Source organism: Thalassophryne amazonica, chromosome 4 (genome assembly GCF_902500255.1).
Source record: "Thalassophryne amazonica chromosome 4, fThaAma1.1, whole genome shotgun sequence".
NCBI classification, from domain to species: domain Eukaryota; kingdom Metazoa; phylum Chordata; class Actinopteri; order Batrachoidiformes; family Batrachoididae; genus Thalassophryne; species Thalassophryne amazonica.
The window spans coordinates 137204647-137217299 of record NC_047106.1 but is presented as its reverse complement, the minus strand read 5'-3'; the positions used below and the strand labels follow the sequence as shown (position 1 = coordinate 137217299).

The 12653-nt window shown below is 38.6% G+C and overlaps 1 protein-coding gene across 3 annotated transcripts in view; it reads left to right on the top strand.

Annotated features, from left to right (window-relative positions):
* Positions 1-12653, top strand: part of ccdc9 (coiled-coil domain containing 9) — a 140322-nt gene that overhangs the window by 72770 nt on the left and 54899 nt on the right. For all 3 annotated transcript variants that reach the window (XM_034168658.1, XM_034168660.1, XM_034168657.1), the window contains exons 9-11: positions 51-112; positions 2153-2273; positions 7935-8064. In XM_034168658.1, coding sequence (XP_034024549.1) covers positions 51-112; positions 2153-2273; positions 7935-8064 — 313 coding nt within the window. The remainder of the gene's footprint in view (positions 1-50; positions 113-2152; positions 2274-7934; positions 8065-12653) is intronic.

Below are 12653 nucleotides of genomic sequence, written 5' to 3'. Positions count from 1 at the left end.
TGACAATAAAGGACATTCTATTCTATTCTAAACATGTGGCTTTTTCACAGGTTTAAAGAGGACCCATATCAGGCAACAGAGGGCATGACATCTGAGCAGGGCACCAGAAGAGGCAAGTTTAATGCATGTAACTCCAGGGTATTGTTGCCATAGTTACATAACAGCTGACAATAGTATCAGTAGACCTTCCTTCTACTCCCAACCCACATTTCCTACCATCTGAGTCATTTACACTCCACTTAATCCACCATATTGACATACAGCACAAATGAGCTGCAAATGACTTCTGGATCACACCAGCTCCATCATCATGCTCATAAAGACCAGAAATGAAATGATAAATGTTTCACTTTTCCGTCAGTTGGGCTGCCAAAAGGCAGGTTTCATGCTGATGCCATCCTGATGCCAAATCAAGGCTGGGATGCAAGATATAAAATTTGCCGCATCCCCAGGACACATGTGCGTTGCATTCAAAATATTAAAAAATAGATTTTTAGAATAACATCTGTGTTTTGTTTTTTCTGCTCGCAGCGAGTCCCTGCATCTGTTTCTCTGGGGGTTCTATAGCGAGGAGAGCAAAGAGCAGAGGTGTACAAATATATTTTTAAACTTTTCTTTTCTTTCAGAGTCTGCTCTGAGTGTCTCTGTGAGTGTCCTCACTGTGGTTAAACTAAAAAGTTGAGAAAGTTATTTAAGATGTTAAATAGACAGTTATTTTTTATGCCAAACTTTGATATTTTCCAAAATGAATGGTCCTTTTTACTTTCTTTTGCAGAATTAGATTCCAGAAGTAGTCCTGCAGGAACAGTGGTACAAAGTTCCATGCCATGTCGTCAAGCTAAAATTGATATATCTTCAAAACTTTCTCATTGCAGAGGAAACTATTGAGGACAAGGCTATTTGCTTATCAGCATTACCTCTGGAATCATGTCAGATATAAATAAGTGGAATGTAAACTTTTGAATGCTACTGACTAGAAGTTGTTTTTTCAGTTTCAGAAAATTCTAGCTTTTGAACGGGGTGAATAGGGACAAGTATAAGAATAGGGACTTATTATTTATTTGTTTATTTGACAGGGACAATGCAATCAAACAGTACAGACATATGTAACTGCGGTTCTATGAATTTTGGATGACCACCAGAGGGCAGTGCTTAGCACCTTGATTATTCCATGCGCACATGCGCAGATGTACTCTTATACCAACAAAGTCACGTTAGTGGGCGTGACCTGGGTGACGTCAGCCAACAGTATATGAGAGCACGTCACCCGGCATTCAGTCCTTTTGGAATCTATCGCCAAGACTCTGAGAGATAACCAACTCTGGCAGTCATCTGGAATTCATAGAACCGCAGTTACATGTAACTCTCGTTCTGTTTAATTCCTTCTGACCGCCAGAGGGCGGTGCTTAGCACCTGGATGACCTCATATCAACAAGGTCACGACGTGTGTGCACTTACTGAACCTCAGTTGCAGTTTGGAGAGGCTGATAATGCGGCCTGTCCGTAAATATTTGGGGAAATTTATCCCTAACCCTCGGCCTTTTGTATTGTTCCCCCCATTTTTGGTTCTTGTAATGTTGGCCTTAAATTTCATTCAGACTGGCATTAATAAAGTCTTAAATCTATCTTGCCGTAAGCTGTAGGGTCCCTGTTCTTCATCTTGTACATTGGCATGTTGACCAAAAAAGTTAGGTGATGTGCCCTATCCCTCTCTGTAGGTTCTCCTGTGGATGTTATTCGATATCTTAAGAACCACTGCTCAAACAGTTTTATTTATGGTGTCAGTTTATTTACAAGATGAAAAATTCTGTAGGCTTTGCCATGCATTGTGATGGTAACAGCCAAAAACAAAGTTCACTCAGTCGTGTCGCAGTAATCAAGGAACATTTGGTGGTTTATTTTCAGAAATGACCACTTCATTTCTGAAAATAAACCACCAAAATTTGGCTCTGCAGTCCACTTCCTTAACTGTAGACCCACTCATCCAGCGATAGTCAGTCGTGCACAATACAGAACCCTGCCTCCGTGGGCCACATGGCTCCAGAGGGGATTTAGTACTTTAGTTTTTTTGTTGTTATTTGTCCTTTTTGTAGACTAATTACTTTCACTCTCGTTTAAATGTTGTGTAAACTTGATTCTGTCTTTTCTCCAGATGATAGTAAGCGCCCTCCTAAAGCTCCCACATTTGGCGACTTCCTATCCCAAGGCAGGACCCAGGGAACCCGAGGTGACCGAAACCGAGGGAATAGCAGAGGCGATAAGCAGAGCTATAGGTAAATCCAGTGGACCAGGGCTGTCTTCTTCATGGTGGACAGTCCTGGTCTAAATTATTGGTACCCCTGATTTTCAAGTACATAAGTCAGAATATCTTAAGAAATGAAATGAACCAAATTTGGATAATCACCGTATTGGTAAAATGTATAAGGTTATTGAATAAATAAAAAAACTTGCACAATATGAAATAATACAAACCTAAAATGAACCCCAGATGTATTTTTTAGCACATTCACAATTATTTTGTTCCATCTGTCTTTGCAATCATTTCCTTCTTACATTCAGTGTCTCTGGTACCAGAGTCAGCAGATCAGTCCCTCAATTCTGTGTGTGTTTCCACAGACATTTGTTGAGAATATAAATTGCTGGAACCACGTTGTTATATGTGGATACGTTTTTCCAAGCACGGCAACACCAAATTATCTAAGACCTTCAGATATTCAGATGTTCCCAGGATACAGACTTGATCTGCTTTTTTCTGGTTCAAACCAGGGAGGATTCAAATGTCAGTGAGTGCCAAAATAGCAGCCCCTGTGCTCTACAATACTAAATTAGCAGAATCCACTCATCCTCCAGGACAGATTTCTTGTTTGGTTGGAGCACATCTGGTGCTGCTGGGCAACTTTCTTGTCTTGATCATTGTGGAGAAGGAACTGGAAACAGACCCTTTTTATTGGAGTAAAACCATCATTAATTGATGACTAACGGTCATGTGAACAGTGACAATTAGCCGCAGGTAAGTAATGCATTTTGTTTGAGGAACAACCTTAATCACATAAAATGGGTGCCAACAACTGAGCTACATGAGGAACAGCAGGTGTCCTCCAGCCTGTGCAAAACCCGGTTTTATGGTTTGGTGGTGGGAGATGGTCATATTGGTACTCTAGCCACCACAGAAATGCACAACAGTTAAAAACCAAAAAAGATTTGTTTTCAACTATATCCTATACCAGTAACTCTGCAACTAGGGTTTGCATACTTGATTTGATGGAGCCTGACTTCAGCTCCCAGAGCTCCACTGCTAGATATGGTACTGCAGTAGAAGTGATGCAGCTAAAGACCTTGATCACGTTGTTGTGGCTAAAGAAAGGAGGCTGCTGGGAAACTATAGGGTTTGTAGGATTATGCAGTCGGCTACAGTGTTGTTGTTTTCTTAAAGATTCCAACAAAGTGTGTCATGCTGCTATCTGTTGAGGATTCCAAATTTAATATGAATAGACGCCAAGAACTCTTTACATGGAGTTTGCGCATAATCTGTGTGTCAGACTTGCACACATGTATACCACAGAAAGACCCTGAAGGTTACCACAGATTGCAGTGGAGTTAGCAGTGACATTCATGTTGTGTCTCATGATGTGTGCTAGATGTTTAAGATGAAGTCTTTAGTTCCAGTGGAAGAACACCTTATCAAATCATATCAATTTTATTTATATAGCGCCAAATCACAACAAACAGTTGCCCCAAGGCGCCTTATATTGTAAGACAAAGCCATACAATAATTACGGAAAAACCCCAACGGTCAAAACGACCCCCTGTGAGCAAGCACTTGGCAACAGTGGGAAGGAAAAACTCCCTTTTAACAGAAGAAACCTCCAGCAGAACCAGGCTCAGGGAGGCACAGTCTTCTGCTGGGACTGGTTGGGGCTGAGGGCGAGAACCAGGAAAAAGACATGCTGTGGAGGGGAGCAGAGATCAATCACTAATGATTAAATGCAGAGTGGTGCATACAGAGCAAAAAGAGAAAGAAACACTCAGTGGATCATGGGAACCCCCCAGCAGTCTAAGTCTATAGCAGCATAAGTAAGGGATGGTTCAGGGTCACCTGATCCAGCCCTAACTATAAGCTTTAGCAAAAAGGAAAGTTTTAAGCCTAATCTTAAAAGTAGAGAGGGTGTCTGTCTCCCTGATCTGAATTGGGAGCTGGTTCCACAGGAGAGGAGCCTGAAAGCTGAAGGCTCTGCCTCCCATTCTACTCTTACAAAACCTAGGAACTACAAGTAAGCCTGCAGTCTGAGAGCGAAGTGCACTATTGGGGTGATATGGTACTATGAGGTCCCTAAGATAAGATGGGACCTGATTATTCAAAACCTTATAAGTAAGAAGAAGAATTTTAAATTCTATTCTAGAATTAACAGGAAGCCAATGAAGAGAGGCCAATATGGGTGAGATATGCTCTCTCCTTCTAGTCCCTATTAGCACTCTAGCTGCAGCATTTTGAATTAACTGAAGGCTTTTCAGGGAACTTTTAGGACAACCTGATAATAATGAATTACAATAGTCCAGCCTAGAGGAAATAAATGCATGAATTAGTTTTTCAGCATCACTCTGAGACAAGACCTTTCTAATTTTAGAGATATTGCGCAAATGCAAAAAAGCAGTCCTACATATTTGTTTAATATGCGCATTGAATGACATATCCTGATCAAAAATGACTCCAAGATTTCTCACAGTATTACTAGAGGTCAGGGTAATGCCATCCAGAGTAAGGATCTGGTTAGACACCATGTTTCTAAGATTTGTGGGGCCAAGTACAATAACTTCGGTTTTATCTGAGTTTAAAAGCAGGAAATTAGAGGTCATCCATGTCTTTGTCTGTAAGACAATCCTGCAGTTTAGCTAATTTGTGTGTGTCCTCTGGCTTCATGGATAGATAGTATAAAGTGAATAAAATTGGTCCTAGCACAGAACCTTGTGGAACTCCATAATTAACCTTAGTCTGTGAAGAAGATTCCATATTTACATGAACAAATTGTAATCTATTAGATAAATATGATTCAAACCACCACAGCGCAGTGCCTTTAATACCTATGGCATGCTCTAATCGCTGTAATAAAATTTTATGGTCAACAGTATCAAAAGCAGCACTGAGGTCTAACAGAACAAGCACAGAGATGAGTCCACTGTCTGAGGCCATAAGAAGATCATTTGTAACCTTCACTAATGCTGTTTCTGTACTATGATGAATTCTAAAACCTGACTGAAACTCTTCAAATAGACCATTCCTCTGCAGATGATCAGTTAGCTGTTTTACAACTACCCTTTCAAGAATTTTTGAGAGAAAAGGAAGGTTGGAGATTGGCCTATAATTAGCTAAGATAGCTGGGTCAAGTGATGGCTTTTTAAGTAATGGTTTAATTACTGCCACCTTAAAAGCCTGTGGTACATAGCCAACTTATGTCAAATGAAACTGTATTTTCTGGAGTATGTCACATATGTCAAAAAGTGCTTCTTGGAGGCATAGCTCCACAGCAGATACAAGGTAGATCTGCTATATAAATGGTAAATAGACTGTATTTATACGAGGTCTGTCCAAAAAGTATCGTACCTTTTTATTTTTTTCAAAAACTATATGGATTTGAATCACGTGTGATTACATCAGCCAAGCTTGAACCTTCGTGTGCATGTGTGAGTTTTTCCACGCCTGTCGGTTGCGTCATTCGCCTGTGGGCGGGCTTTGAGTGAGCACTGGTCCACCCCTCCCGTCGGATTTCTTTTGTCTGAGAACTTGCTGAGAGACTGCCGCTTTGCTCCATGAATTTTTTTTCAGAAACTGTTAGAGACAGGCAGTTGGAAACCATTCGATAGATTCAGTTGGATATCAGTGAAGATTCTGTCGGCGTCACGTGGATTATGGACTGTTAAAACCTTTTTAAAGACGGCCCACAGCGGCGGAGGACGCACGGCGCGCCGAGCGGCCATCGACAGGCTGGATCAACCAGATCATTTCTAAACTGAACGCTGTGTTGATCCGGGACATCATGTGACCACCACAGAAATGGCAGGAGAGCTGGACATAGCACTTTTGCGGCACATTCCACTGTTACAGGAGATTTTGTAATGAAAGACGTGCGGAGGATTTCGCACGTCGGCACGAAACAGCTCAGGACGTGCAGCAAAAAAACACCTCCGTCTTGGAAGCCTCACAGGACATGTTGGGGCATGTCCAGCTGTTACACAATTTCTCGGATACTCACTCGACTGAAAGTCATCGAAAGCCGTCTGAATCTTCTGAATGGTTTCCAACACACACGTGATTCAAATCCATATAGTTTTTGAAAAAATAAAAAGGTCCGTTACTTTTTGGACAGACCTCGTATAGCGCTTTTCCATCTGGATCAGAAGCTCAAAGTCGTTTACAATGATGCATATTGAATATTGTTGCACAATATGGTCATTTGCTGGTATGACAGTACTAAAACCTTTAGAGCAACTTTATAAAAAAGCCATCAAAGTGTTTGCTAAAAAGCCATATTCCACTCATTACTGTGAAATTCTGGAGAAATACCATCTTTTAAGTTTTAACAACTTTATAATGTTTAAGCGGGCTTTTCTCATCTACAAATTTCTCCATGGCCTAGCCCCACCTCCTGTGGAGGAATTTATTAGACATAGAGATCCTAACCACAGGACTCGGTCTGCTTCTAGAGGGGACTGTGAGGTGCCCCTCAGACGAACTGCCACAGGACAAAACACCATCTCTGTGAAAGGTTGTACAAACTGGAACAGCCTTCCAACAAGGATGCGAGACAGTCCCACCCTGAGTGCTTTTAAAAATTAGCTTAAAAAATGGTTCAAAAACAATCAAACCTGTCAACACAGGTGAGATGTATTGTACATAATCTCATGGTTTGTTTTAATTTATTTATTGTAATTGTTTGTTGTGTGTCTGAGGACTACAGATGGAAAGTAGCTTTTAGCTAAATCTGGCATATTTACACTAAGGCATGAAAATGTACAAAGTATTCATTAATGTGCATTGTCCTCATCAAATAAACAATAAATAAATAAATGCCTCGCAATCACCCGCTCACACATGCATACTCACACACCAATGTCAGGGTGCTGCCATGCAAGGTGCTCACTACACACCGGGAGCAACTAGGGGATTAAGGACCTTGCCCAAGGGCCCTTAGTGATTTTTCTGGTCAGGCTGGGGTTTAAACTGAGGATCCTCTGGTCTCAAGCTCAATGCTTAACCATTGTTGTAGTGCACTTTTATTATTGGTGTCTAATAATAATGGTGCCAAATCAACATGCACATCTACTGTGGCAACCCCGAGTGAAACCAAGGGACTTACTATACTTTTCTAAATGGAGTTAATTTTTGTTAGTACTTTTATTCCTGGCAAAGCCCTATATAAATTGAGATTATCATTAACGAATACATGATTTTTTTTTTTTTGGTATATAGGTTACACCTGAGTGTAAGTCACAGGATCTTCCAAAGTAGTACAAAAAGTACAAAAACTGCGAGTTATACTTCGGAAAATAAGGTAGTTGTGTAAGGTTTCTTGGATGGGGCCTGTGTCATGAGAATAGGTCAGCTGTAAGATTACATTACAACATTGGATTGAAGCTCTAAACGGATTGTGATGTAGTAACCATCAGGTGAAAGCTGACAGTTGGCATCATGAGCTCATAATCATTGTTTACTTTAATTGATAGTTGGTTAAAATAGCACAGTTTGTCGGTGTCTGTAGGCCTTACTTTACATACTATTGTTGATGCCCATTTAGTCAGTCATACAGTTTGTTTGATGAACAGGAGCTGATTGTTTATGCGTATTGTTGCTGTAATGTTATTATTCAGAAAAACCTTTAGCAGCATTTTTGAGTATGTTTGTGAAATAAACGTTTGACTTGACTGGATGCCATTAACAGCATGCACGACAACCGCTGGGAGGGAGATAAAGAAGAGGATATGGAAAAGGGAGACAAGACCAATGTCGAGGAGAAGGCAAAGAACAAGGAGGAGGAGCGAGAGAAGCCCAAAGCTGTCACATTGCATAAGGTAAAGGGCTTATCATTCACTGTGATGTTTATTTTAGCATACAGTCAGATCCACAAGTTCTAATTCAAGAGGTTTAACAAAAGTACTGCATTAACAATTTAGGAATTACAGCCAAATCTATACACCACTCCTGTATTTTCTGTGGCCATAAATAATTGGACAAACTAGATACAAGTATTATTGTTGATGCAAATCATCATGTGTACAGCAGGTTTTCTTCAGACAAGTTAGAGGTTGGATAGATGAAATTTTCTAAACCATTGACTTTTTCTTGGACTTGATTTATATGAGTAGTTGTCAAACACTGATCATGCAAGAAGGAGACGAGAATGAAGTCGTAATATTACGAGAATAAAATAGTAATTTTACAGGAAAAAACTTGTAATACCATGAGAATAAAGTCGTATTTTTACAAGAAGAAAAACTTGTAATATTACGAGAATAAAGTTGTATTTATATGAGAAGCGATAACCCTGTAGACTGCCACTTCCAGCCATCTCCTCCATCAAAGAGGTAATTTCGGGAGCTACTAATCGCCGGAACTACAGGCGAAGTCTGTGTGGTTCCTCCTGCAGAATAGACGCATTTTCTTGCATATATGAGGTCTGTCAATAAAGTAACGGTCCTTTTTATTTTTTTCAAAAACTATATGGATTTCATTCATATGTTTTTATGTCAGACATGCTTGAACCCTCGTGCGTATGCCTGAGTTTTTCCACGCCTGTCGGTGACGTCATTCGCCTGTGAGCACGCCTTGGGAAGGAGTGGACCGCCCCCTCGTCGGATTTTCATTGTCTGGAAATGGTGGAATGAAAAGGACTTTTTTCCATCAGAATTTTTTCAGAACCTGTTAGAGACTGGCACCTGGAAACCATTTGAAAAATTTATCTGGCTTTCCGTGAAAATTTTACGGGCTTCACAGAGAATAAGGTCTGTTACTACAGCTTTAAGGACCCCTTTAAGGACGCTCCGCGCTCCGAGCTGCGACGACGCGGCACAAGCCACCGGACCATTTCTAAATGGATGGCTCTGTGGATACGAGACCATCGTGTGCTCTTTCTCTGGTTATCACAAGAGCTGGACATCAGCCATTTTCTGGCAGATTTCACTTTTAACAAGAGATTTTGTCATGGAAAGCCGCGCGGAGGCTTCGCGCATCACGACTGATTCGCTGATGAAGCGAGACAAAGGAACACCTCCGATTCGGCGTGATAAAGGACAAGTTGGGACATGTCCAGCTCTCCACAATTTCACTGATACGTACTGGACTGGTAAGCATTGAAAGCCGAGATAGACATGTCCAAACTTGTCCTCTGACACGCCGAAACGGAGGTGTTCCTTTGTCTCGATTCCAAAGCGAATTGGTCTTTACGCGCGAAGCCTCCGCGCGGCTTTCCATGACAAAATCTTTTGTTAAAAGTGAAATCTGTGCTGCAGATGGGCCAAAAGACAAAGTATTTCGTGGGGTGGTGGCGTAATGGTTTGCACGTTAACCTGAGATGGCAGCGATCCAGGTTCAATTCTCAATTGTAGCCATGCTTCCAACTGGCACTTTCAACAGAAGTGCTGGGAGGAGTGACAGACATGTGCTGTAGGCCCTTTTAGGTACAACCTTCAAGCTTTCATTGGCTACCCACATTTAAAAAGAACCTCTGTCTGTCTTCCTTATCTGTAAAACCTATACTGAAGCACAGCTTAAAGCGCTCCACAGATCTCATTTTGGGAAGCAGAGTTTTTCTCTCATAAAATTACATCTTTATTGTCATAAAATTCTGACTTTATTCTCATAATATTACAAGTTCTATTCTTGTAAAATTATGACTTTATTCTTGTAATATTACAACTTCTCAAAGTCTAAAAAAACAAACCTCAGTGTGGTCCTAGTCAAAAAAAAAAAAAAAACCTCAGTGTGGTCCTAGGCAAAAAAAAAAACCTCAGTGTGGCCCTAGTAAAAAAAAAAAAAGACTCAATGTAGCCCTAGTAAAAAAAAAAAAAAGTCAATGTGGCCCTAGTCTAAAAAAAAAACCCTCAATGTGGCCCTAGTTAAAAAAAAAATACCCCAATGTGGCCCTAGTCTAAAAAAAAAAACCCTCAATGTGGCCCTAGTTAAAAAAAAAATACCCCAATGTGGCCCTAGTCTAAAAAAAAAACCCTCAATGTGGCCCTAGTAAAAAAAAAAAAAAAAACCCCAATGTGGCCCTAGTCTAAAAAAAAAAAAAAAAAAACCCCTCAATGTGGCCCTAGTAAAAAAAAAAAAAAATACCCCAATGTGGCCCTAGTTAAAAAAAAAAAAACAAAATACCCCAATGTGGCCCTCGTAAAAAAAAAATAAATGTGGCCCTAGTAAAAAAACAAAAACAAAACAAAACATGGCCCTTGTTAAAAAAAAAAACCCTCTGTGGCCCTAGTAAAAAAAAAAGCTCAATGTTGCCCTAGTAAAAAAAAAAAAAAAAACCCTCAATGTGGCCCTAGTAAAAAAAAAAACCCTCAATGTGGCCCTAGTTAAAAAAAAAAAACCCTCAATGTGGCCCTAGTTAAAAAAAAAAAATATCCCAATGTGGCCCTAGTAAAAAAAAAAACAAAAACAAAACATGGCCTTTGTTTTTAAAAAAAAAAAAAAACCCTGTGTGGCCCTAGTAAAAAAACACCTCAATGTTGCCCTAGTAAAAAAAAAGCTCAATGTTGCCCTAGTTGCCCGAGTTTTTCTCTCATAAAATTACATCTTTATTGTCATAAAATTATGACTTTATTCTCATATTACAAGTTCTATTCTTGTAAAATTATGACTTTATTCTTGTAATATTACAACTTTATTCTCAGTCTAAAAAAAACCCCTCAGTGTGGTCCTAGTCAAAAAAAAAAAAAAAAAAACCTCAGTGTGGTCCTAGTCAAGAAAAAAAAAAAAAAAAAAAAAACCTCAGTGTGGTCCTAGTAAAAAAAAAAAACAAAAAAAAAACCTCAGTGTGGTCCTAGTAAAAAAAAAAACCAAAAACAAAACATGGCCCTTGTTAAAAAAAAAAATACCCGTGTGGCCCTAGTAAAAAAAAAAAACTCAATGTGGCCCTAGTTAAAAAAAAAAAAAAAAAAAAAAAAAATCAATGTGGCCCTCGTAAAAAAAAAAAAGAAATACCCCAATGTGGCCCTAGTAAAAAAAAAAAAAAAAAAGAAATACCCCAATGTGGCCCTAGTAAAAAAAACAAAAAAAACAAAACATGGCCCTTGTTTAAAAAAAAAAAAAAAAAAAAAAAAACCCTGTGTGGCCCTAGTAAAAAACACCTCAATGTTGCCCTAGTAAAAAAAAAAAGCTCAATGTTGCCCTAGTCAAAAAAAAAAAAAAAAAAAAACCTCAGTGTGGTCCTACTCAAAAAAAAAACAAGAAAAAAAAAAAAAAACCTCAGTGTGGTCCTAGTCAAAAAAAAAAAAAAAAAAAAAAACCCCAGTGTGGCCCTCGTAAAAAAAAAAAAAAAAAAATGTGGCCCTAGTAAAAAAAAAAAACAAAACAAAACATGGCCCTTGTTAAAAAAAAAAAAAAAACCCCTCTGTGGCCCTAGTAAAAAAAAAAAAAAAAAAAAAATACCCCAATGTGGCCCTCGTAAAAAAAAAAAAATACCCCAATGTGGCCCTCGTAAAAAAAAAAAATACCCCAATGTGGCCCTCGTAAAAAAAAAAAATACCCCAATGTGGCCCTCGTAAAAAAAAAAAAATACCCCAATGTGGCCCTCGTAAAAAAAAAAAAAATACCCCAATGTGGCCCTCGTAAAAAAAAAAAAAAATACCCCAATGTGGCCCTTTTTAAAAAAAAAAAAAAAAAAAAAAAAAAAAAAACAAAAAAAAAAAACCCTGTGTGGCCCTAGTAAAAAAAAAAAAGACTCAATGTGGCCCTAGTAAAAAAAAAAAAAAAAGACTCAATGTGGCCCTAGTCTAAAAAAAAAAAAAAAACCCTCAATGTGGCCCTCGTAAAAAAAAAATCAATGTGGCCCTAGTAAAAAAACAAAAAACAAAACATGGCCCTTGTTTAAAAAAAAACAAACAAAAAAAACATGGCCCTTGTTTAAAAAAAAACAAAAAACAAAACCCTGTGTTGCCCTAGTAAAAAAAAAAAGCTCAGTGTTGTCCTAGTTGCCCGAGTTTTTCTCTCATAAAATTACATCTTTATTGTCATAAAATTGACTTTATTCTCATATTACAAGTTCTATTCTTGTAAAATTATGACTTTATTCTTGTAATATTACAACTTTATTCTCAAAGTCTAAAAAAAACCCTCAGTGTGGTCCTAGTAAAAAAAAACCAAAAAAAAAAACCTCAGTGTGGTCCTAGTAAAAAAAAAAAAAAAAACCTCAGTGTGGTCCTAGTAAAAAAAAAAAAAAAAAAAAACCTCAGTGTGGTCCTAGTCAAAAAAAAAAAAAAAAGTGTGGTCCTAGTCAAAAAAAAAAAAAAAAAAAAAAAAAACTCAGTGTGGTCCTAGTCAAAAAAAAAAAAAAAAAAAAACCCTAATGTGGCCCTCGTAAAAAAAAAAAAAAAATGTGGCCCTAGTAAAAAAAAACAAAACAAAACATGGCCCTTGTTAAAAAAAAAAAAACCCTCTGTGG